Genomic DNA, 25,967 nt, shown 5'->3' with positions numbered 1-25,967 from the left:
TATTTTGTTCGCCAAATTTATACACACAGGTCTTAAAATACTACAGCCATTTAGTACCTTTACATTTGTTGTGATTTGTTTTGACATTAGTTGTAACACGTTTTGACATGTGGTAATATGTTTTTCAGACATTTAAAGCCCATTTTAAGACGTGTCTCTTTCCTTTTGCCTTTGAAGTTGACAAGCCCGACAACACTGCCTGACTTCCTGTATTTTATTTTTATTGTTTGTGCAATGATAATTTTTTGTTATGATTTGTCATTATATTATATGCTCCTATTGAATTTACTTTCTTTCTCCTATTTTTGACTGTTTTTATTTGTTAATTTCCTGTGTTTTTTATTTGAGAATGCTCCGTTTCTATTTTATCTCCTTGAAAAACACTTTGGTTTCCATTTGTTGTTTTTAAATGTGCTATATAAATAAATGTGACTTCACTTGAAATTTTGACTGCATATATCTTCCACAGCTTGTTAAACCTCAGGACATGACCTCAGTTTCCACACGGTCACCGGCGTCGTCATAGTGTCTGGTTCTGACACTGCAAAGTAGTTCCTCTCAAAAACTGCCCGTCGCTGATTTGTGCGAAGTTGTGGATATCATTAACGTGCTTAACAATATTTGATGCTTTTGTGGCATCCAGAGAAAAAAATAGTGTGGGCTCGCTGCTCTGGCTTCGCGAGATGTGGACACAGAGCTGCTGAAAACGGTGCAGCATCAGCATCTCTCCACTGATACAGATAACCGGAAGGATGCTTTGACAGGGAGGAAGCGTGGGGATTTTATTGTTGACACCGAATATAAACAGCGCCCGTCCTTTTTTATTGATTTGTTTGATTTCTTTTCCTTTTTTCCTTGTTGATAATCGGCATCAGTAGCTGCCATGCTCGCGTCGTGTCAGTCCAATCCTGCGGACAGCAGCAATAAGAGGAGCTCCATCGCGAAGCTGCTGTTGGGGGTCTTTGTTGTCTACATGCTGCACACCGCCTGGCTGCTGTACGGCTTCCTCAACACCAAAGCCTGCGATGGGAGCGCAGGGGAGCACTGCATCACCTCCTACCTGACAGCAAGACCCAGGCTACAGGTTAGCACAGGCCTCTGTGTCTTACTCCTCACAGCAAACAGACAAATCAGGGAGAGAAAAAAATCAAATACTGCTGCATGGGCCTGGTCATTGAGCTGAGAATAACAGACTGTCCTTGCCTTTTCTTCACGTTATTAGCCAGTACTGCTCAGCATAAAACCCTCGGCAAATTATGCGTTATCTTCAGTAACTCAATTATAATAATGACTCTTTATGTTAATATTTTTTCATATTATTTTTTTTAGTATTTTTCAAAATATGTATTGAAGTGAGAAATTCCAGTATTGTGACAACACTATTACCCTGAACATGATGGATGAGTTTTGGAATAACACTGCTCGTCATCTCTTGTAATTCAGAATGTCTGGATATAAGTTCAGCCTCAGTATGGTTAGTTTGGGGGTAGTCAGGTTCATCATTAAAATAAATGTAACAGACATGTTTGGGATATAGCCAAGTTTTTCTGTTTTGTTTTGTTTTGGTTGGAAATGTAATGTAATGTAATTTAATGTAATTTAATTTAAATGACTATTTAGTAGGGACTATTACAGTATGGATAGAGAATTGTTCAATAGTTATCTAACGCAGTGTATCGCAGTATTTATAGCCAGGGCTAATCTCAGAAGCCTTCAGAATAACAAACATCAAAGACAACAGGGTGAAATGATGTTGTACTACATTTTGCTGACCTTATAGGAATAGCAGTACAGTTTGCTGGCATGCTTGCATATACAGTAGGCTATATACACATGGACATCTACACATGCATATCCTTGTATTTTTACAGTTTCATTTTGGACTCAAAGCAATTTTGAAATTAAAAGCCTGATTTAAATCTCCTCTGTTCTTTTGTTTTATCCAGATGAGTGTGTTCACCTGCCTCGTGCCAGACAACAGCCAACTCAACCTTGCTGTAAAAATAGACCCATTTGATCCATACTCTACATTTGAGAAGTGGGTTTGAAATGTTGATACATCTGCATGCAAATTTAAAGCAGACAGGACTTCCTGCTCATTACTATCACAGCACTAACACTGTAGAAACTATACATCCATGGCATGAAATGTTGTTTTATACATATTAAGAAAGAAAAAAAGATTTTTTGTCCGTCTGTCAAGCTGGCTGTTTTCACTTACTATGTGTGTATGTGTGTCTCTCCCTCTATAGGCAGGTGAATGTGTCTTTGCCAGAGGAGACTCGGGCTAATGGCACTCTGTATGCAGTCGTGTACGTCCACAAAGCTGGAGTTTCACCTCTGGAGGATGGCAGAGAAGTCCACTACGCAGTTCAGCTGACCACCTACATCACTCCTACACACACAGAGGGGCAGAGAGACATGCAGAAGGTAAACTGTTATTTAATATCTGACATAGTCCGATCATATTTCAAACCAGCGTATGTCACCTTTAGAGCAGATTTAGACACGCAGCCTTGCTCCAAATAAACTGTTTTTGTGGCTCCATCAGAGTCCCGGATCAAAGAATCCTGTGTCCCACTGGAGACCTCACCTGCCAATCACTATGATGTCAGAGGACTTCACCTTCAACAAGGCGGGGCTTCCCAGTGATGTGCGCCGCTACATGAGAGTGTAAGTAACAGGAGGCTGTGGAGGTCAAAGTCAGGTGATCAGTCAGAGAGCTGCTGACTCCTGCTTTATTGCTGCCTCTCATCAGTTTGCACCAGGGCTTAAGCGAGGAAAGCTTTTAGCTCGTGATCTAGAAGCACCTATTGTATCTGTATACCCTGAACCATATGCCCTGTATTTACTACACAATGTCGAATGTATCAATGGTTCCCAAAGTTTGTGTATGTAATGGTCTTTTAAATGGTTAGTTCAGATTCACCAAAGTCATATGATAACAAACACAAACTAACCGACCAAGGCAGCAGTGGACCAGCAGCTCCTGTGTTGAGCGAGTTAAAATGACTGTTTTTGTCAAAAGAGTCTAATGTTGAAGGGAGCACAGTGAGTTTCACTTTCCCTTTAGTTCCCCATCTCTTGTACTGAGCGTACGACTGGATCAATAACATTTGATTACACTGCACAAGTTGTATGAGAGTCTGTAAACAGATGTTTTGACATAGTTTTGTTGTTGTTAAACACAGACCTATTTTACTTCAATGCTTCAGGAATTTTCTCCGTTTTTGGATTATTTGTTTACTGTTAAGGCATTCAAGAAAAAAAAATTCTTACATGAATTCATGAAGAAAAATGTTTTTTTTTCCCCATTATTCATGCAACATAAAATGAATTACTGAGACACCAATGATCATTTGGAGGAAAATGCAAAGATTAGAAAAATGACAGGAAAACAACTGAAATTTGCATTTATGTACATTGTTAGCCCTTGGAAAGCCCCCCCCCCCCCAGGTTGTTAACCACTGGTATATAGTTACAATGACCAGCATGACCAGCCTGAGTGCTAGTCAGTAAAGATACATGTGTGAGTTGGGGGTTGACTGTTTATCAATGGTTAGGCAAATCTAGATCGAAAAGTAAACACAAACCCTGTCAGATCTCTCAGATATACCTTGGGGGCGTCGCTGAGTAAACCATTTAAATGCACATGTGTGTAATCCTTATAATCGCCTTGCAACACTTCCTGCAAATAAGGAATCTGCCCCGGGCCAGCGTGTGTGTTTGGATTCAACTTTCCTACTGGTTCTCTTTGTAGCTCTCAGGAGGGCCGGCAGATGATCTACCTGCCTCTGCTGCTGGTAAATGAGCTCAGCTTCAGAGTCAGAGACCTCATGGTAGGACGACTTTACACACAAAGTTTAACAGACATGTAATGCAACCTAATAAAACCTTGCCTTAAAATGACTGGGCTTTGAATTAAAATACCTTACACCTATCTATGCACATATTCATAGGAGATCAGCAGCAGCACTGTTCAGCTCCCTCTGACTGTGTCCTATGAGGGAATCTCTTTAAGGAGGTTCAGGTTCTGGGTGCACCTGCAGGATGTGGTTTATTCCCTGCGACAGTTTGGTGAGCTCAAAAGATAACATATATGTAATAATAACCCAGTACACAATATAGCCTTTGCATTTCATATATAACAAAGCCAGGAGACTGACCTAAATAAAATCTTTTTATACTGCATCTTGGTGTTTCTCCAGGCTTCACAGAGGAGAACGTGGATGAGATTAAAGAAACTTTGGCAGGCTCCAACCTCCAGCTGTTAGTGCTGAATGCACTTATCACTGCTTTACAAGTAAGACTTAAACATACGGTACCATGCACATTATAATCCCAGTCTCAATATGTAACATAGTATGTCATGAACAGGGTTGCGCAGTAACAGATTACAAGTCTCAGATTACATAATAAATCATTTTAATCAATCCAGATTACATTTGATTAAATGTGTAATTAGATTAGAGTTACATTGCCAAGGACACAAAATAAAACATTTTATTAAATTTTTCATGAAATTCCTATTTAACTTTTTTTTTTCACAATAACCAGTGCTCAATAAACGCATAACAACGTGTATGAAATATGCAGTAGAAAAAAAGAATGGCGTTGAGTCAGCAGCAGCAGTCTTTGTATATATTTTTATGGAACAAAAATTTTTGTTTTGTTGCTGTGACCGTTTTTTCAGTAAAAGTTGCAATATTTTAAATGTTTGATTTTTTAGTTATCCAAATGTATTAAGATAAGATTATTCTTTTGGTGATCCAAATGATTACGTATTTACTAATTACAAAAAATTTGATGTAATTTGTATTCAGTAATTTATCACACTCCAAAGTAATGCGACCTAACCCTGGTCATGAGGGCATGTAGCGATGCAGGTGTATTGCAGATGAAGCTTGATAAATTAAAAGTATGTTTCCTCTCAACATCTGGTTTTCTGCAGCTCATCTGTGAGTTCTTGGCTTTGAAAAACGATGTCAGCTCATGGAGAAAAAAGAAGAGCATGGCGGGAATGTCCAGGAAATCCGGTAAATACATCATCAAATTAAACAAGCTTGACTTTTTAAATTAGTCTGCAAAAGCTTACCGGCAAACATGAACAGCATTAGATTACAGTAAAGCAGCACCTAGAAAATCTCAAAATGATTAAAGTTAGAGCCCTACTGTTCCTTTGGTGTCTTCCCTCTCTGTTTGTAGTTCTGTGGCGTAGTCTCGGTACTCTGCTGATTTTCCTCCATCTGCTTGAGGAGACCAGTCTACTGGTGCTGCTTCCTGTTGGACTGGGAGCATGTGTAGAGGTATAATCAAATATTTCCAAATGAATAGTCAAATAAAGATTATAACAGACAGTTTTAACCCACTAGTTTGTTGTCCTGCAGGTCTGGAAGGTGTTTACAGTGTTTAAGATCCAGTTTCAATGGAAAAGCTCCAAGCTCCATGTGAGTATGGTGCCATTTAATCATCCGTTCACAGTAGATTTCACATGTGTGGAGTGATGTAATTTGATGTTGTGAAAAAAAACTTTCTTTTAGTGTTATCAATTATTTTAGTAACTGGACTTTCAGCTGTGATGCAGATCATCAGTACATTTTTAACCTATATCTGCCTCCTCTCACACTGTGTAGGTAAATAAGCTGGATGAAGAAGAAAGGAAGACAGTGGAGTTTGACACGCAGGTAGATTTCTGTTGTCATTCTCTGCCTAAGGCTTTGTTTAATTTTAATACTGTGTGTGTGGGTTTTCTCTCCAGGCGTCCAGATACTTGTCCTACTTGGTCTATCCTCTGTGTATCAGCGGAGCTATTTTCTCACTGGCCTACTTACGCCAAAAGAGGTGAGCTTTGCCACATTGGCTTAAATGATGCTACCAAATGTCACACACTTGTTTGTGCAGTCTGCTTGTACCATTTCAATACAAACTCTTAGCTGGTTTCATCTTGGTTCCTTTTGACTTACTGTACTGAAGTGTTCAAAGCAGTCAGATTCAAATCACACCTGAATGTTTTTTGAATAACAGTAATATGTTTTTTATGTTGTAATATATTTGTCATAATGTACATGGACTTAGAAGCTTCTATATTAGATTAATGTTAAATTGCATTATTTTGACAGTTACTATTCCTGGTTGATCAACAGCCTGGTGACTGGTGAGTTGACATCCATCATTTGTACCAGTGAAACCAGCTCCTCTATCTGTTTATTTCTTAATTGCACCACTTTTCAATGGACTTTATTTAATTCTTGTCAGTTCTTCTCATTAAATTAAGGCAGATGCCTTTATTTTTACATTAATCACCAGTGTGCTGCATTGACACTTTGCCTCTTCGCCTCTCAGGAGTGTACGCCTTTGGCTTCCTGTCTATGGCCCCACAGCTCTTCATCAACCACAAGGTCTGCAACTTCATCACAGGCATCAAAACTCAGCTTTTTGCTGTGTTTCAAATTGTGTATTAACGTACTGCTTACCACGTACTCAATAAGTATGTACTGTATTCTGTGCACTTCATTAACGATTCAGGATCCTACCTCAAGCAGACTGCTCACACTGATGTGCCTCAAGTAGTGTGTCTTCTCTGCATCACATGATTGCACCTGTTGTTACCTGTCCGAGCAACCATTTAATTAAAATTGTTTATCGGAATTATAAATCAACATTACCTTCTCTGCTAAATTTATGATTTTAAGGCAAATTATTAAATATTTTAGTGTTAAATACTCTCATTTTCACAGTAAATTATATGTGAGCATTTGTCTACCTTGCTGTCCGTCATAGTACGGTTATGTTGCATTCGCATTCTGTGTCATTGGTCTTCATCTCTGGACTAGCTTCAGTCGACAGCTTCAAACGAAGTCTTAAAACTCCTTTTTTGTGGACTTGCATTTTAATTTTTTATGTAATTAATTGGTATCACATGGTATCACACCTAATTCGGATTTTCTTTTCATGTGTGCATGCATATAACTGTGTGTATGTGGTTGGGTACTTGTATCTTATTCATTTTATCTTATTGTCCTTTATCTGTATTATGTAAAACACTTTGAGTCTCACTTGCCCAATGAACTGTGCTGTACAACAAAGTTTTATTATATATTATTATTATTATTATTATTATTATTATTATTATTATTATTTATTATTATCATCATCTATCATTATTATTATATTATTATTATTATTATTATTATTATTAGATTATTATTATTATTGCAATGCATTTTGGGTGTATCAAGTTAAGGTAACACCTCATACTGAGAAATCAATGCAAATCTAGTAAACATCATTCACAATATTCAAGGTATTTCATTCCACTCAGTACAATGATCAGAACATTTGGTAAATAATAGACTTTGTGGGCTGTGTTCAAAGTCTATTATTTACCAAATGTTCTGATCATTGTACTGAGTGGAATGAAATACCTTGAATATTGTGAATGATTGTCTGAACTGGCTTCTGCTGTCTCTCTGTGTTTCTCTGCTCCTCTCTCTGGACCAGTTGAGGTCTGTGAGCCACCTGCAAGGGACAGCGTTGATGTACAGAGTGAGTGTGACTCTTACTGTGGCTCACTCACAAACAGGAACAGTAACACACTTTGAGAAGTAAAACACAAAGGTTATCTGCTCTTAGCAAACTTTCTCTGGGAGATTTGTATTAAAATGCTTCCACTTCCTCTCGTTTTCTTTCTCTCTCTCTGCAGGGAGTAAATACGCTGATCTCAGATCTGTGTTCCTGTGCCTCCTTCTTCTACACCTCTGGATCCCTCTCCTCTTCTCATCAACTTTCCTGCTTCAGAGATGAGCTCTTTTTCTTTCTTTGCCTCTACCAGCGGAGGTAGGACTCTGCAAAAAATACAGCAAAACAAACACACTCACGCTGAACAAGTAGGTCCTTTGTACAAGCAGATTCTTACAATCCATATTTACGTTTACTAGGCAGCAACATCTAGTGGCCATAGTAAGTATGACGGGAGAGAAAGAGCATCAAAGTCTGCATCAGGAGGAGGTTGGGATGGATGGGTGGCTCTTTGATCTAGGAGAGCACTGTTTGTGTCCACTGTAAAACAAAAAAATCAGACTTTACTTATTTTAAGTTCATAAATGAATGCAGCATAACGGTATGTAAATTTTCATGGATGATGTCAATTGTGTTACAGAATGTAGGCCCACTTATTTGAACCTGAACTAGAATCTCTTTATAAAATCAGCAGAGTAGTTCTGTTGCGTAAACCTAACCAAAAAGCGACAATGTCACAGCAGCCAAAACCACATGTTTAATATTGTGACAGTTAACGAACATATATATCATTTTTGCGTTGATCTCCTGTCATTTGTAGGGGCACCTATTTATGAAATGATCCTTTTGGTCAGATTAAAGGGTAGGAACAAACAACTTTTGTGGTCACATGAGTTGGAGGACTTGGTATCTCTTGAGCAGCAATTTCTGCAAAAAATTCTCAAACATTACAAAACATTTGCACAAATGAAGACACAAAAAAATCAGAGTCACAGACTTGTGTCATGTAGAATTTGCGTCAATTTGTTTTACTTTCTCACGTTCAAATATTCTTTCTATAAAGATGTTTGGGAAGCACAACATCATTCCTTGCTGCAGCCGACAGTTTTCAGTATTTTCAGTGTTTTTTATTCAACATGCACCTGGATTACTCTTGCCTGGATTTGTGTGTAATATATAATTCTGCTTTCATCTCAAATCTCCACCAGGCTTTATGCCCACAAGTCCAGGAGGCGAGAGTCTGCGAGCCACAGCAAGAAACTAAAGACTCAATGAGGAGAAGACAATTTCCTCTCCTTCCTTTTTTCCCAGAAATGAACACACAACAAACACATAAAAACTCATCTTCAAAACAACATTGAAGATGTGAAATAGAAGCTCAGACAGGACACTCGGGCCACAGCGGCTTCAAACTGATCCAAGATGAGCTGTTCTGCCTCTGACCCTGCACCGCTGCGCACTCTTAGTGCTGCTGTTTGAAGCTTCCACCTATACTGCTACAGTGATTGAACAGACAGACACTATCAGCTGCACGTTATGCAAGAAGAAGATCAACAGCATCATATCACTGGTCGTAATGTGCATTTGCTTGATCCTGCTCTTTGTGCATACATAAGGGGGTTACTTAAGATATCTTGTGGTACATTGTCAAAGGTACAGCTCCAGACCCCAAATACAGTTCAGTAATCATAAATCAATATCCATCTGCTGCAACTTGACTTAAACTTTCTGATGGACTCACTTAACTCTGTGTGTCACTGACTTTCATATGTCTGTCTGAAAAGTTTGAACCTTCATTTCTCCCTTTAATATGTACTATTTAACCCTTTGAAACATGGTTTGACATCACTTTTCTTGTGCGGCATTCAGATGCCTTTCACAAGTAGTTAAACCTTTGAACCCCAAGCAAATTTGATCTATTTTGAAGAAAAGACAAAAAAGGCAGTTAGCAACTTGCAGACAACTTCCTGTACTTTATGCTACACCAAGTAGAAAACTGAAATATTATAAACCCAAGACAGCTTTATTCTTGTGATTGCATTATAGCATCAAATGGAATATATTCTGCACAATTATCCCAACTCAAGGCAACATATTTGGCTTTTTTTAGAAACTTTTGCAAAAATCACACGTGCAATCAGGAGACATCAAATCAAATGTGTAACGACGGACATCCAGATGGATCTTTCAGGGTTACAAATAAGCAACATGACCACAGACAGTAATGAGAGGATGAAACAAACAACACAAGGCACCTTTTTACTCTTCATCCAGTTTAGCAAAACAAATAAGTACATTTTGTTGATGGTGTTTAGGCAGTAGAGCAGTGATACTCAATTTACGGCCTGTTGGCCAAATCTGGTAATAATTCATAATTCACAACAAAAACAATGGGAATTGTTTTTGTACATGTGTAGTAGACATGAGGTGCCAGAGTGGTGCCAGTGGAGGATCCCCTGCACCACCACAGAAGTCATAGCTAAGGCCCTAATGTCCTAAAATCCATGAAACGTCCTGAAATCATACACATTTCCCCACTCCTAGAAATGTGTTAAAATAGCCATGTCCTAAAATCATAGAAACATGTGGCTGAATCCTGGCATCCTGTCATTTTGCAAAAGTGGCTCACAAGCAAAGCAAGATGAGTGTCAGGTAACGCATGAGAGGCTACCTGTTGTGTAGATATAATGTTAGTGTCATATATCTAGAACACCATTAGATATAGCATTTTGTCATCCTTAACGTTCACCTTCATGCTTTACATATTGAATAAGTCCTACTGTCAGTCAGCAGTACAATTACTTTATAAGAACTGACTTTCCAATATTGACATATAAAAAGAGACTACCCTATAGTCAGCAATTTGACTTGATGGCATGTTTCCTGCAATGCATTTTGACTTATAACATAGAGTAGCTGCTTAGATGAAGTATCAGTCTGTTCCATTTCACTCAGCACACAAACACATCACACAGTACAAGAAACATTTATCTACAGATGACATAAACATTGAACCACAACTATTTTATCCAGCTGCTTATTCTGCTTGTATTGCACCAATTCCTGCTTCTTTGCTAACTGAATTGCTTGAGCTGGAAGATAATTTAGAAACCTCAAATGATTTTTAAAATTATTTTAATTTTCATTGTTTTGATGATACAACCTGCTTGCTTTTTTTTCTGATACGAAATAAATATGATAATATAACTGGAGTTAAGATTTATTGCTACTGCATTGTGTGTTTGGACTGATACTATGTTGGACTAATGATAAAAATAACTTACTCCAATACCCTGCTGTGTGTGTGTGTGTGTGTGTGTGTGTGTGTGTGTGTGTGTGTGTGTGTGTGTGTGTGTGTGTGTGGCCATGGTTTCTATCAACACGTGCAATCAGGAGAGAAAAGAACACAGACAGCAGACTGGTAATCATAGCAACTGCCTGACTGGTTTCTGTTGGGGAAGTTTCATACTTTGCAGTTGGTATTTTGTGTCTTTGCACTTATAAAGAGTAAATAACATCACTGTGCCCCAGGTGTGAGTTTTTAGGGTTTGAGTTTGGTGTCAAGTGCAAATTGACAGAGAATCCTAAAAGATGTTTGTTTGTGCGTGTGTGCTAGGCGTGTGCTGGGTGTCTGCTGGGTGTGTTATGGGTGTTTGATGGGTGTGTGCTGGTGCATTCCTCTGGTAACACTGGACAGATGTGATGTGACAGATATGAGGATGACGTGAGTGCCGTCAGTCCTGAGAATGTCTTCAAGGGATAAATATTTTCAAAAATCTGCATATTATATCAAGTGAAAACATATTGCATAATGCTGTCTTTTTGTTCACAGTGAGGCTGAAAGATAATTACTGCACATAATGTAACCCGTTAAATGGACATTTTTAAAACCTGCAGTAACTGAATTTTTTAGCCACTGGACAAGTCGTGAGAATATTAGCATGTATAGATTTTACATCGATATGTTAGAAGTTGTTCCACCACTTACAGAGCGAGCTTTTGTTTGGATTAATATATTGTCCTCCTGATGAATGTAAGTCCATTATTCACTGTCTTTTAGCTCTGTATTGGGTCTCCACCAACCTAGAGTTAGGGTTTTTCAATGGCCCTTACAAATACCATTTCGCATAAAACCTAGATGTTCGTGGGCTAAAAGACATGGATCGACAGGTGTGGTGGGTCCATGAGCGAGTGGAGCAGTTGCACTTTTTAGACGGTGGAGATTACAACTAGAAAATTGAAAGAGCTTTAAAAGAGTGTTGGTGAGTATCATGGATATGGATGAAAACAATACGATAAAGTGTGTACCCATGCTGCAGCATGCTGCCAGAGGGTGAAAGACAACTTTTTTTCACTACAGGTATAAAATTGTGAAGGTTTCAATTTATTACAGACATTTTGTCTCAGAATATGAAAAAAAAACCCCGGGAACATTCTTTTTCAGAAAGGAAGATAAAAAAAACTAAATGTTTGTACTGAGTCTCAGAGGCTTGTGAAACAGAGCTTGAACGTGACATCATGACTTTGGCTTTCTATGAGAGCAGAGAGAGTGAACCGAAACCATAAAGTTGGCTTAACAGTGACCTGTACCTCAACAAAAAAACTATATATCCAAGAACCCCTTTCACCTTGTCTTATTGTTCTCAAGTTTTCATTTGACACATTGTTATTATAGCCTACAAATCCTGGTTAAAGCCGCTTTAACATCCACACTTCACTCTTCTTTATGTCTTTCTCCTAATACATTTTTTCATAGAGTCTATATTAAAATAGAAATGGGAGTTCCCTCTTGACTAAAGAAAAGAAAGTCAACAGCTCTTCAAGAAGCCCTGCAGCACAGGTTGAGCTGAAATACAGAGGAAGTCATGACATAACACTTGTCAGCATCACTGACGCTCTCAAACTGACACTCTGTCACACACGCTGTTTCAGTGAATGGCTGCACCACTCAAAGAGCCACATTGTATCTGTGCCTGTGATTGGCAGCAGATAAATAAAGGACAAGTTTCTGTGAAACCGCACAAGATCTAGGAATGTCCAACACACACACACACACACACACACACACACACACACACACACACACACACACACACACACACACACACACACACACACACACACACAAAACGTGACATTTACAAGATGCTTTCAGTGCCACGGTGGTGGATGGCGATGTGGGTGGAACTGCTGTTAAGAGGAGCTTCTGTAAAACAAACAACAGAAACCACACACACACATATACAGACACACACACACAGAGCAGGGCACACCAGGTTTGCCAGCGGAGGTTCAGGCAGTGAACAGACACACACACCTGTCAAAAAGATGCTGCTGGGCCTTGTGCTTCTCTCCTGCCTCATCTCTCCAGGTACGAGCTCACCTCAGACTCCTTAAACTGTAGGTCAAAGGACCAGGGGCTTTTGTTGTGACTTAAATAAGCAGGCAGGGTAAGGTTGGTTAGTTGCTGAGCTAAGAGGCAGCAACATGCAGTATAAATCCTGTCGGGAGAACATCAGTTTCAGGGTTGCTAAAAAAAAAATCAGTCTTGTGAGAGTGAAATTACTGCTCACACCTTGAAAAATCAGTCTGTTTTCTGTCAGATGTGAACTTGATGAAGATTTAGAAGCAGTGGTAGAAGGTATTCAGATTTTGCTGTGAGGAAATATTTTGGTTCAAATAAAAGTCCTGCATTCAAAATTTTACTCATGTAGAAGGGCAAAAGTATTAGCATCAAAATAAAGTACCATAGGTAAAAGTACTGATTATGCAGAACTGCACATTTCAGAAAAAAATTGAATCAGACAGTTCTGTATTGTGTGTCCCTCCATGAGTTGCCGTAGGGCAGAGAAAAGTATGGTGGGAGCTTCTGCTGTTTGTATAATGTGTGGTTTTGTCGAGAAAACAAAAGGGCAGACGTTGCTGTTGAAGCTGTCACAACATCTTCTGTCCCATTCTCTGTTTTATGAATTATCCAGTTAGGTGAAGTCAGGATGCTCAGCTACATTATTGAACTCTAATTCACTGATGCCTGAATGTGTTCATTAATTTAATGTTGTGGCTGGTAAAGCTGGAGCTCATTTTAATGACTTAATATACCGCTTCTAGCTTGTGAATTTCCCAGCATGATCCATGAAGTTTTTTTTTTTTTATCTTAATCTATATTATTACATTAATGAATTAATGTATTAGTTGAATATATTTTGTATTATCTGAATCTGCAAAGTAATTAAAGCTGTCGGATAAACATAGTGGAGTCTATAGTACCATATTTCCCTCTGAGATATATTGGAGTAGAAGTAAATGTACTTGAGTGAATGTACTTCCTACTTCTGTTTAGTAGAACTGATTATAGCTAGGTGATTATTAGCTATTTGTGTGGTCAAGTTTAAGATTTTTACTGAAATTTTTAAGTTTGAATAAAATTACAAACCCCACACACAATTTATTCATGAGGTTTAGCCATGTTTTTGAGACTTTTGCAGTGTCTTTACTAATTGTGGCTTCAGAGTTAATGTAATAATACTGGAAATGTGTACCAAACATAGAAGTAAAAAAGTAATTGAATATTTGTAACTTTCACAACAATAGGGAATGTTTTAATGATACCTTGTCTTTGGGTTTCCAGACTTCAGTGTGTATAAATTGTTCATGTGTTCATCTTGGATTATTTTTGTGTTTACTGTGATGCATCATCACGATGACATGAGACAGCAGAACAATAAACTGAAAGGGAGGAACACTATGCAGCCTTCTTTTCAATACTCTTTATAATTAAAGAAGCAAGCCTGACAAGTTTTGACAATGCTGTCTTTGGGAGTAGCCGTATTTCTAGTTTGGGGGATTTTTTACACGACTTTATGGTGTATCATAAACGTTTCTCCGGTCCTGTACTTCTTCTAGAGTCAGACTGAAAATATCTAACAAATCGGAATCTGCCATAAATTTGGCATTTTAATTGTGGGCTTTATTCCAGGAGCAGACAACCGGGAGCCTCATTTTGTCTCCTAATGCTTGCACTGTTAGAGAAGGTACAACCTTGGACTCATCTCCTGTGTGCGTCATTCTCAGAAATATCTGCATTCCTGTCACACCAAGGACAAACTCATCTAAATTCATTCTAATCTACAATTTTAACAGATTATCAAGATATTTTCTCAAGTATACTGTGAGAGCTAACATCATTAGGATTCTCACACAGTCTGAAAAAGTGAAATCAAGGACAGTTGTTACTACAAAACACCACGACCTAAAACAAATGAATAAATGAAGAAGGCAGCTGTATTAAAGGTATAAAATGTAAGAATTGTCCACTACTGTTTGTAAACAGTATCGCCAGCAAATGTAAAAATGAATCCCAGATTCACTCTCATTTGCAACATTTCAGTTCTTCTGTGCTGTGTGTGTGTGATTTTATGTAGCCTCCTTCTGTGTGCTGCTTTCGGACACTCATAGTGTCAAATCCCATAAAGCCCCAACACTGTGTAGAAAGAAAATAAGAAAATACAGCTAGAGCGCAGAGTCTCCGCACATAAAAACACTGCCACACAGTTCTAGTGAGTCATAAGTGATAACTGAGAGGGATTCATTTGGTTTTTTTTTTAGGAAAATATTGCATTGTTTAGCTTTAAAATAGGTCAGTGGATTCCCTGTTCCCTTCTATAATGAGAAGTAGAAATACGCAACCACCTATTAAACAATCATACAAAACACTGTCAAAAACACAAAAACACTGAAATAATAAATATCCATAAATATCAGCATTTCTTCTCATTGCTTCAGGCCTCAGAGCACAATGTTTTTCCATGTAACTTTCATCAGTAGATGCAATTTGATGACTGCTGTGTATTTAATATAATGTGCTTCATCTCTTTTTCTTCCGTCCGCCTTCACATCATGTTTCTCTGTTCTCACTTGCAGTGCTGTCATTGGATTGCTATGTGTGCATTTCTGCTGCCACTAATGCCGCATGCAACAGTAACAACAGCACCCGGACATGTCAGGTGCCGCTGGACACGTGCATGACTGTCATCGACATTTTAGGTAACGATAAAACACAACAACAGATCCCTGTTCAAGAATGTGGAAAACTACAGATTTCCTGATTCAATATTTTTATAAAATGTCCCATTGGAGCATATTGAATCTAAATATATCTCTAAAGCAGGTCTTATTGTTTAATTGGAGAGTCTTTACAGCTCGGGGCCTATACATCCTTCTTAATTCAGCTAAACCACTGTGTAACCAAAATAACTAATTCCAATACCCTGCTCTGTGCATGTGTGTGTTGTTCAGGTTCGACCAAAACCATATCGAAGTCATGTGCCAGCGAGGCCACATGCACAGGAGCAGCCTCATCTGCCTCAGTCGACTCAAATGGAAACGGAAACATTGTCAATTGCTGCAACAGCTTTAACCTGTGCAACTTTGACGGAGCTGAATCCATCCACACACACAAAGCACTGCTGCTATTAACTGTAGCTGTGTTATCACTGCTGTCACGCTGAAGTCAGTGGGATTTACACCACTGTCTCCAAATGTAACCGCAGTATTTTGTAATATAATGTAATGTATCTTGTAAAGACTGTTTAGCTCTGTAATTCTGCTGAAACATAAAGCTTATTAATACCACTGTATAAACAAATACATGATATTTTAAAAACTGACAGGACTCTGCCTCCCCTGTATATATGAATGCTCATTGTAATAATTGTAATAATGTGTTATGGCTTGAGTCTGGCTGGATGCAGGTTTTTCGGCATTGTTCCATTTTTCAAATCTCAGGAACTTTCCAGTTTAAGTTGTACTGTGCCTGATTCTAATGGGTTGTCCCAACTGTAATGTAAAATGTATCATATGATAAGCAAAACAATAAAACAATGACTTGCTTGTATACACCTTTACAGTTGTTAATTTGCTAAATTTTGTTGGAAGGCTCCGTTCACCTTTGTCCTAAATCCTAAACCTGCTGACACAACCAGGGAATAACAAAATAACCGAAGTCTTATTTTTGGATGAAAGACCTCAGTTAACCACTATTATCGACACAACACTGAGGGGAGAATTCACAAAGAATCAGCCGCAGCCTCTGATGGCATCATGAATTACACCACACTTGCCATCTGTCCCATTTCATGGTCTAATATACAAAAATGATTGTGCTGACGATATTAAAGAGCAAACACAGCCATAAAGATCTGCAGCTGAGTGCAATTACCTTGTGGCAAAGTGTAAATGTTGCATTCACACCAAGAACGCTTGAGGAAGAAAAATGGCGGAGAGAAAAAGCAAACTCAAGTTTTCAGACAACAAGCTACAGATACTGACTGTAGAGGTGCAGAGGCATCCCTGTCAGACTTCAGGCGAGAAATTTAGAGCGTGACAATGGGCCTCATGCAGCAACATTCTCTTAAATTTCTCTTATATTTTCCCTTAATTTTCTGGTAAGAGAAAATATAAGACAAGTCAACTCCAGATGCACCAAACGCTCTTAACCACACAAATTTTCTCTTACCCAGGTGCGCTCAATGATGAATCCCACTTGATCTTAACTCACCTGTTAGAATAGGTAACACCCCCCTAAACATTATGTATGGCAGGCTTGGTGCCGTGTGCAATGGCACATGGCCAGGACTGGAGACATGACACCAAAGAAAGCTGATAAAAAAAAAAAAGAACTTCTGCAGTAGTTAAAATGATGTAAGCCTACTGTTAAATAAACTTAAAGTAAATTTGTTTTTAGGAAAATGCATTTAAGTATTAAAAGTAAAAGTACAGATGCAAAAAGATTTAAAGAAATTGAATTAAAAAAAATTATTAAAATCGTTACAAGAAAATGCAGCAATGCCGCACATACATTATGTATCAGATCTGGAATCATAAAATGTTTCTTTTTTTTATTTTTTGCATGAAAAATAACTTACACAGAAGAAATGGTGGGCAATAATTTTCTACTTAATCCACTAACTGTTTCAGCTGCACTTGTATATTTTCATATTTTTGGTTTGTGTGAAAAAATCTTAATTTGTAAAGTAGTTATCTAAGAAAAGTAGTGGAGTAAATAAAAAAAAACCCTGACATTTACAATGTGTGAAAAGTGGATTTAAATCAGTGTCTTTGAAGCCTTCTTTCCCTGCCAACATGAACATTAAATAAAAAACTAACTCATGGAGATATAAAACCTGAAATGTAATACTTCCCAGTAAACCTTTATCACAGATAAGAATGTGGACAGCCTGATTTCCATTTCGTCATTATTTTTATTTCTTTGTTGTTTTTTTCTCCTCCTATTTGACAAGATGGCTGATTTAGCCCAGAAGACAAAATAAAAACCAGTGTTTACTAGTACTAGTTCTGTACAATTTACCAGTGATTTCACACCAGTATAGCTTACAATATACCAACATGAGCAGATTTACGCAACGACAAGATAAAATAGATTGTTTTTTTTAACTTTTTTTTTATCCCCATTAAACCCAGATGTGTGATAGTTTCATTGCTGGCAAAACCTGGAAATCAAATCAGGGTTAAATAGGGTTAAAAAAAAGTTAAGATTTTTTTTTTTTTTTTTTTGGTGCTGTGCAAATATGCTCTTCTCCATACCAGTATATCATGCTATACTAGTACAGTCACCAGTATATTTCATATAGCAGTATGTCATACTCCATGTGGGGTCACTATTAACAAAGACACGTGTGATCTGTTGTTTTTTCAGTTCAGTGTTTTGTGTCTGCGAGACAAGTTCCAGTCATGTGGCTCCACATTTCATGTGTGTGTGTGTGTGTGTGTGTTGTTAGGAGGGACATATTTAAAGAGTTACACCTGACAGAAACTGGCAGAGATTCCAGTTGTGAGGTTGGTTTGTGTTCCCAGTAATTTCACTTTGTGACACCGGCTGTGGGTGAGGGGACAGTTAAAGGCGTGACACCAGTCGCGTTTGGGGAACGATATTGGAACTGTGGGTGAGGAGAAAGGAGAGGACACATCGTCCTCACAGAAATAGGTTCAGTCAAGCTCAGTGACAAGTCTGAGACATGATGTCTTTGTCTTCCTCTGGGACAAATATCCAGTTACTCAGACTGAATCCTCAAAATCCACTTTTTTTTCTGGTTTTGCTCATCAGAGTCAATGCTGGGATTGAATATCTGCTTGTAAGTAACAGTTTTTTTTAGTAGAGGAAGAAGACTGCTGAAACAACACAAAAAAACATGGAGCCAGCCGATAAAAAGAGTAAACTGAGTTTAAGGAGTTTCCTGTCTGCGTTGTTTACCCAAAAAGACTTGGATACTTCACATTTGGAGTCTTAAAAGCGGCTCAGAGAGGAGCTGAGGAAGACTTCACGAAGGAGAGGCGACAACAAAAGAAGAAAGTAAGTGAAATCGGGAAAAAAAGACGACGTTAGTTTGTGTATTTCTTCAGTCAGCAGACCGGTGCTAGACTGCCCTAAAGTTTAAACTTCCGTTCATCCCTCCATCTCCTCCTCTGCAGTTTCTGAGTCTATAAATAAAACCTGGTGAGACGGAGGGAAGATGGGAATGAATGGGAGAGAGAAACGGGAGAAGAAATGCAGGGTGGAAGTCTCAATTTCCTTGTTGAAGCATCCGCTCAGAGCACCGACGTAACCAGAGCTGAACAGACACACGATTTGATCTGCCCATTCAAAAGAATCCATGGTGACGTGGATGTATTTCAACTGAGGAGAACGTACACGTCCACGGGGTCACAACACATGACACCAACACATACTGACTTGGCTGCTGGCTGACATCTGAGTCCAATCCTGTGGTGAAGTTTCATGCAGATATGTTGCAGATCAAACGCAGCCCGATCAGGTTCTCATGGCTTTGCTTAGAAGACTGTTATCCCACAAAGACTAATTCACCGGATGTCAACAGATTCAGTCGTTCCCACTTGAGTGTTTGTGTGAAGTTTTTATACCGCAGCAATCAGGCTCATCTCAGGTCGAGACCCTCAGTTTAAAAATCATCTTCATCTTCGCTTGTCCTCCTCTCATTATTATATTACAGTCAAGGAGAGAGAAGCTGCCGAGTCCCTGATTGAGTGTTTTTGCTCTGTCCTTGTAATACGAAAGTCACAGTGGCGAAGAGACGACCTCAGCTTACACAGGATTCAACATCTAATGATTCTTCACGGACTGTTGTCAAAGTGTCGGAGCCGTCATCCTTTGATGTAAAGCGCTCAGCTCCAATAACCCTCACGCATCATGACGTCACTTTAATTCCCCACTGCTAACAGCGAACCAGAACGATGCAGACCACTTCCTGTTGGTCAGCTCAGGTGCGGTGGGGCTAGTGTGGGCGGGGCTGCGACATCATCTTGAGCCGTGATTGGTCGATGACGTCCAACAGGTTTTTGGCATCAACTGCAAGAGCATGAGCTGCAGTTAGCATCTGCTTCTTGTAGTCCTGCTGGAGACTGGGACAGAGCAAAAAACACACGGACACATCACTTAAACACAGTGGTACAGCTGGACAGACTCGTGAGTGAGATCAGTAGGACAATACTCTGGCATGACTAGTTGTGACTCAGGCGCCCCCCTGTGGCAGACAGCTTCTGTCCTGAGGTGAAAATGTTTTTCTGTCTGATGCCGTCTTGATAATTTATAAGACAGACTAAATATGATTTCTTAGTCTTTAATACAGTAGAATGTCTTTATTATGATTATACTGTATACATGAATTAGGTGTGCCTCTGATTAGTGCAATAAAAAGACTACAAAAACAACTTCAGCAAACAAATTTTCACAGCCGACAAGTTTCTGGAGTGTAGTGATTGCACATATCATATCACATGTGAGAGGTAGAATCGTATCGTAATAGAAATTAAAGTAACTCACTAAATAAATAAATAAAATTGTAAAATCAAAAACAAAAAATACAACAAAACAATAAAACTGGGAATTTGTCAATCAAATCAAATCAAATCAAATAAATAAAACAATATGGTTGTAAAAAAATGTACATTATCACAGTAAAATTGTAAATAAAGAATACATACAAAAATAAACCTTGACTGAGTTCAGAGGGTAGGTGGAGGGTAGAAAATAAATCGAGAGGGTAGCTGTCTATTAACAGGAAACTTAACAATGCCTTCCACTGTAAAGGCACTGACAGGCAATTAAGCCGCAAGCTTCAGCTTCCTTACATCTATAGATATTATATTAATTTATATTATTAATAACATTACTAATGTTAATATCTGAACCTACCTGGTCATCACATATTGTTGGGCTAACTTCATCTTCCCAATCAGTTCTGCCAAGTCAGAGTTCAGGAGTTTCTGTGCCATCTCGATCTGTTGAAGAAAAGCAGATCATTAAATATCTGTCAGTCTGGTAGAAAAAAATAGCAATGCCAATTTTTACTGATAATTCTTCTTCTTATTCTTATTATTATGACAGATTATAAAAAACACACAATGAGTGTGTGTGAGTGTATGTTACAGTTATGGTGAGTGTGCTTTTTACCTCTCTGTGCGTACTGGCTGGAAGTTGTGGTAATGTTTCATCCACTGTGGCCAATAACGTCCTCAATGCCAGACCCACATCCTGAAAGACACACATCAGGGAATGAATTTACACATTATTTAAAAGAAATACCATAAGCTGCACATGTAGCCTTATAATAACATGTCATAAAGTGATGCAGAAAACACCAGCCTTAGAATTTAAGTTATAGTGATGGGGGCGAGGATAACCAGAGTGAAATAAGAAAATGAAAGTGTAAGCTAAAGGGACACCGGAGGAGATTTGAATTATTTAATCACCACAATTAGAAGGAACATCAGGCAAGGTTAAAATGTCAAAACTGTAGAGTCTGGTTAACAGATGAATCACAAATTATTCATTGGGAAGTCTTCAGCCCTCTGAGGAGCTGCACAGTGTCTTTTAATTAAAACGAGGTGTCACAGCGGTCAAGGGAAGATAACATAACACTGCATAAACAGAACAGCACTCATCTGTGTAACACCGAGCTTTAGGGTCAAGGTTTGCAGCTCAAGAGATAAAAAAAAGAAACTTCAGAGAGCCTCTGAGAAACAATGGTGCAGAGATAAATGTGTTAGAGTGTCTCGGTTACCTTGACCATTGGAACGTATTCCTCTGGAGGAGCGGGTTGAATCTTGCTTGACATCTCGATCACAGCTTTGACCAATCCTGTCACGTTCTCGTACACCTTGTCGTTGGAGCGGTCCAGATTGGCGGTGGGGGGCGGGCTGATCTCTTGGGGCTGCAGCTGAACCACAAGAGCACAAAAGAATTGTGAGTGACAGGCCGACTGAGCAACCATACAACTACAAATCTGTGAGAACGGGTGATGACAAACACAAGAAAATTCTGATGAAAAATATGAGTCTGCATCCTGCACGGTTATAGCCGTGCATCAATCATGCCTTTACTTAACTAGGGAGCTTCTCACCCATCTGGTGGTAGAAAATGAAACATACAACACTGCTTTTTAAATAGCTGAGTAGATTAACAGTTCAGACAAAGTCAAGAGAACAAAACTGATGAACACTGTAACCTTATACAGAAGAAACTGTCCTAAAAACCAGTGGTTCCCAAGTGGTTCAACCGCAGGGTTCTGATTTCTCCTTAGTCATTAGTTCAAAGTCCACACATTAGATAAATGACCACATATTCAGATTTATTTCACAAAATGTAAACACCAAGCTGACTCACAGAATATAAAGAAATGAATCATATTGCAAAATTTAATAGAAAAGGCACTTCAAAATAAAAGCCCCGTGCCAGTAATTCACTGTTAATTCAAAATTCAAAAAGATTTTTTTATTTTATTTTTTTTCACAATCTCGACACGTTCACAAGTCACCTACAGTCCAGTCAGAATGGACCCGTGACCCACTTTTTCGACCGCAACCCACCAGTTGGGAAAGACTGATAGACAGTAAATGAGTAGATTGATGAGTAACCTCATGTCTGATGAATGAATGAATGAATGAATGTGAGAAATTGATTTGCATTTTGTCATTAGACGTCGGGACTGTCGGTCAGTTACTGCCTATGTCAATAGTGTGCACGATTTACCTTTAAATTATATTTGAAATATTTCACAGCAATCATTACTTTTGCACTGTTTTTACTTTTTAATAACCATTTGCTGAAATGTAATTTACTGGCTATGTTAGCCTCATGTGCAATCTGTATTTGTCTTTGTTCATATAATTACTTTCAATTTGCATTTTCCTACATTATGCATGGTGATCATTAATCTTGCATTGTTTCTACTTTTAATTTTTATAAATGTTTAATCACCTTACATTTGCAATACCTCCATTAACACACACTGTATGATAGAGGCAGCTCTCTAAAGTAGTTCTGGTGTCTACTGTGTTTTAATTCTTATATTTCTTCTGATCGATGCCTGGATTTACCTCGGGATCATCAAGGTATCTTTCTATTCATCTCAAGTGTAGTTATCTATTCTGGCCACTGGGTGGCAGTCCCACACTGGTACAAACAGATATGGTTAATCTGTCAATTTAAACCTAACCTTGCTTGACTGATGCTTAACTGTAAACTTTCAAATTGTGATTTCCACTTGCCTCCTCTAAATCCATCTCTGCTACTAATTTAGCTTTTCAACACTGTGGTCACTCAGTCACCCCCTCAAAAGGCTCTACGTTCTGTACAACATGGAAAAAAGGGAAAAACTTCACACGAAGCAACACAAGAGGGATTCCTCTACTATTTATCAAATGTAGTTTGGCACGAACAAAGTTTTTCACTTCAGCCTAGAAACTGGCATGATTAATGCTTAATTGTTCAAAATGTTTTCAAGCGTGATTAAAGTAAAATTATTTAAATACTGTTAGTATAAGACAACAAACACAACTATGCATATTTGGATGTTAGTTTTGAGAAAAAAGACTAAGAAGAGAAAAAATCTAATTGGTATTTACACAACAACTGGGATGCAGAATTTGATTCGTTGGAGAGAGAAATCTAAAAAAGTGATGGAGGGAGGATTCATAAATCTGGTAGTGATCAACTAGCAGACAAGACGCACAGTAAACACACACAGACAGTGTGCTGCTTACCCGCCAGGGCTAGTGGTCAACAGTAAGGCAGGGTGCAGGAGGAGGAGGAGGAGGAGGAGGAGGAGGAGAGGGGGTGGGAGCAGCCAAAGGAAAAGAAGATAAAAGGAAAATATTAAAGCATTAAAAACATGCAACCTGTTTATCTGATAATTGTATTGTACTGTAATTGTCGGTTTGTGTCTGTGTATTCTTATGTGTTCTTTTTTATTAGCATGTTTGTGAACAAGTATTTTTGTTTGGAGTTTGTGTGTGTTGGTGGATGTGTACCTTGACTCCATCATTGTAACTGTCTCCAGTATTTAGACAGGCCAGGCTGCCCACCTGGCTCTGGGCGCCGGGTCGAGGGGGTTTCTTTGGGGGAGCCGCATGCTCTGCAGGAAACAACACATAAAAGTAAAAATGATTTCTCCTCACAATGTTACAGTGTCATACATATGACTTATGGACAAATTGTTCATTTACATTCTTCAGCAGCTCTTGCTGAGAGACTGAAGTCCTGCTGCAACTAATGTGGTAATTCATACCAGTATCAACAAAATAAAGATTTATTTTTACTGTTCAGTAATTATTGATATTAAACACAGAGGAGCAGCAAATGTTTGCATGATATCATATCATAACTGCCAATAATTCTTTCTAGAATGACTAATGAACTAACTGTTTGAGCTCTACATAAGAACAGTGAAGAATATTTTGCAGGGTATGTCATTTAAGTAATATTATTATTATTATTATTATTGTTGTTATGATTATTATCAGTATGTATGTATGTAATTAATTCATTAATTTGTTATTATGATCTTTTTAAAAAAGTTTTCCCTTATTTATTTATTTATTTATTAGGTGTGTTCTTCATACGTCTTTTGACATTATATTGGTTTATATGGAAAAGAAGCATGAAAATACCATTCACTATAATAAACCTGGAAAGTTTATAAAGATAACAACAAAAACAACAATAATAAAACTAATACTAATAATAATACCACTAATACTATTACTAATAATAATACATGATAAATAAATTGGTAAATAATAAATAAATTTGTAATAATAATCATATATAATAATACATTTTTATAATAATCATTTTTTCCTTTGTTATTTGCTTTCCCTCATATTTCTTAAGTGTGTTATTACTGTCTTTTGACATTGTGTTTGTAGATATGGAAAAGAAGCACGAAAATACTATTTTTATTATCACTGAAAATGTCTCTTCACGCTAAAAATATTTAAAACATAAAAATTCAAAATGAAAACTGACAGACAATGGTACACAGAAAAAAATGCAACCTGTCTTTCAAAATCTCCCCACAGTAAAACTATTTCAAGCCGAATGTTTTTCTGTTTTCCCTGTGTTCAGCTGTTTACACGGTGGGTATATTCACGCTTCGAGCACACACAACATATTGGGCTTGACACGCTGTCTGAGTCCATATAAACAGAGGTTGGTTTGCTCGCTGGCAGGCCAACAGGCTGCAGAGTTCACAATCAGATCTACCGTATTGTGGCAACAGACTGTAAACTCTGCAGGCAGACAGTGACACACACAGATTGACACTAGCTGCCGGTTTGTGGAGATACACAGAAACTGTATATAGAGGATGAGTTGTAGCTTAACAGATCTATGTAACGGTAAATGTGTGAACTGCATACTGTGGGGGATTAGGAGACAGGATGAAAAGACAGAAAAACAAAACCACAACAAGGTGTCTACAGGTATCAGAAACTAAATTTTAACGCTCTTTAAGACATATTCAAGATCATTTTTAACTATTTTAAGACTAATTTTTGCAGAAATCCTTGTCTTACTATATAAGCATTGCAGATTAGTGTAAAGGCATATCTGAAGTCCTGTGCAGAGGAAAGTTTTCTGTAGGAATATAGTTATTAGAGTGAGTTATTTTAATCTACATTTTGCCAGCAGGTAAGTACATGTATAAAACCTTCAGTCGTGGGTTAAAAGTTTTGAAACATCAGAAATGTAGATTTTCATGCAGAAAGCAAGAACTTGGCATATTTTTGCAAACATAAAAAAGGTTCCCACACATTTACATGAATAAAATTGTCAAACTTTTCCATGACTTTTCAAGGATCCACAATGATTTTTCAGCATTTGCCTGACTTTTTTTTTTTTAAATATGTGAGATTCAAACTCCATTGGAACATAATTTCAGTTAGTTGGCATACATGAGCGAAGAGAAGGGATGAGAGGAGAAAATCGTCACATATCGACATATATTAGAGCTATGTTTTGTCGACAGCTACAGAAAATAAATTTGCCGTTATATTACAAGATGTGGAAGGTTATCCACAGGAGATTACTATAACAATTTTATCACACAAAACAAAATTTACATGACTTTTCAAAA

At 38.0% G+C, this 25,967-nt stretch overlaps 2 protein-coding genes across 16 annotated transcripts in view; one reads left to right on the top strand and one right to left on the bottom strand.

Moving 5' to 3' along the window:
- The first annotated feature begins 883 nt into the window (after nt 1-883).
- LOC121946067 (cleft lip and palate transmembrane protein 1-like protein) lies at nt 884-9,886 on the top strand. Its single transcript, XM_042490483.1, has 17 exons — nt 884-1,084; nt 1,947-2,038; nt 2,253-2,430; nt 2,552-2,673; nt 3,761-3,839; nt 3,960-4,077; nt 4,209-4,303; nt 4,952-5,036; nt 5,206-5,306; nt 5,388-5,447; nt 5,634-5,684; nt 5,759-5,841; nt 6,120-6,154; nt 6,343-6,398; nt 7,501-7,545; nt 7,703-7,836; nt 8,727-9,886. The coding sequence occupies exons 1-17, from the start codon at nt 884-886 to the stop codon at nt 8,791-8,793; spliced, it is 1,602 nt and encodes a 533-aa protein (XP_042346417.1). The 3' UTR covers nt 8,794-9,886.
- Nucleotides 9,887-17,757: 7,871 nt separating this feature from the next.
- Nucleotides 17,758-25,967, bottom strand: part of LOC121945745 (focal adhesion kinase 1-like) — a 79,152-nt gene continuing 70,942 nt past the window's right edge. For 11 of the 15 annotated variants that reach the window (XM_042490068.1, XM_042490057.1, XM_042490059.1 and 8 more), the window contains 6 exons: nt 23,863-23,966; nt 23,596-23,604; nt 21,615-21,770; nt 21,005-21,085; nt 20,747-20,832; nt 17,758-19,953 (listed from right to left, as the gene is read on the bottom strand). In XM_042490068.1, the coding sequence (XP_042346002.1) occupies nt 19,827-19,953; nt 20,747-20,832; nt 21,005-21,085; nt 21,615-21,770; nt 23,596-23,604; nt 23,863-23,966 (563 nt within the window). In that variant the 3' untranslated portion in view covers nt 17,758-19,826. The remainder of the gene's footprint in view (nt 19,954-20,746; nt 20,833-21,004; nt 21,086-21,614; nt 21,771-23,595; nt 23,605-23,862; nt 23,967-25,967) is intronic. The other 4 variants (XM_042490058.1, XM_042490072.1, XM_042490070.1 and 1 more) reach the window with 1 other exon arrangement.

This window comes from Plectropomus leopardus, chromosome 7 (assembly GCF_008729295.1).
Source record: "Plectropomus leopardus isolate mb chromosome 7, YSFRI_Pleo_2.0, whole genome shotgun sequence".
NCBI lineage: Eukaryota > Metazoa > Chordata > Actinopteri > Perciformes > Serranidae > Plectropomus > Plectropomus leopardus.
This window is presented reverse-complemented; position numbering and strand designations above follow the sequence as displayed.

What these genes read in the sequence shown, in the direction of transcription:
- LOC121946067 (XM_042490483.1), top strand. Translation starts at nt 884, where the DNA reads ATGCTCGCGTCGTGTCAGTCCAATCCTGCGGACAGCAGCAATAAGAGG. An exon ending in TCAGAGTCAGAGACCTCATG is followed by an intron (nt 3,840 to 3,959) that starts GTAGGACGACTT and finishes ACATATTCATAG; the next exon opens with GAGATCAGCAGCAGCACTGT. An exon ending in GGACAGCGTTGATGTACAGA is followed by an intron (nt 7,546 to 7,702) that starts GTGAGTGTGACT and finishes CTCTCTCTGCAG; the next exon opens with GGAGTAAATACGCTGATCTC.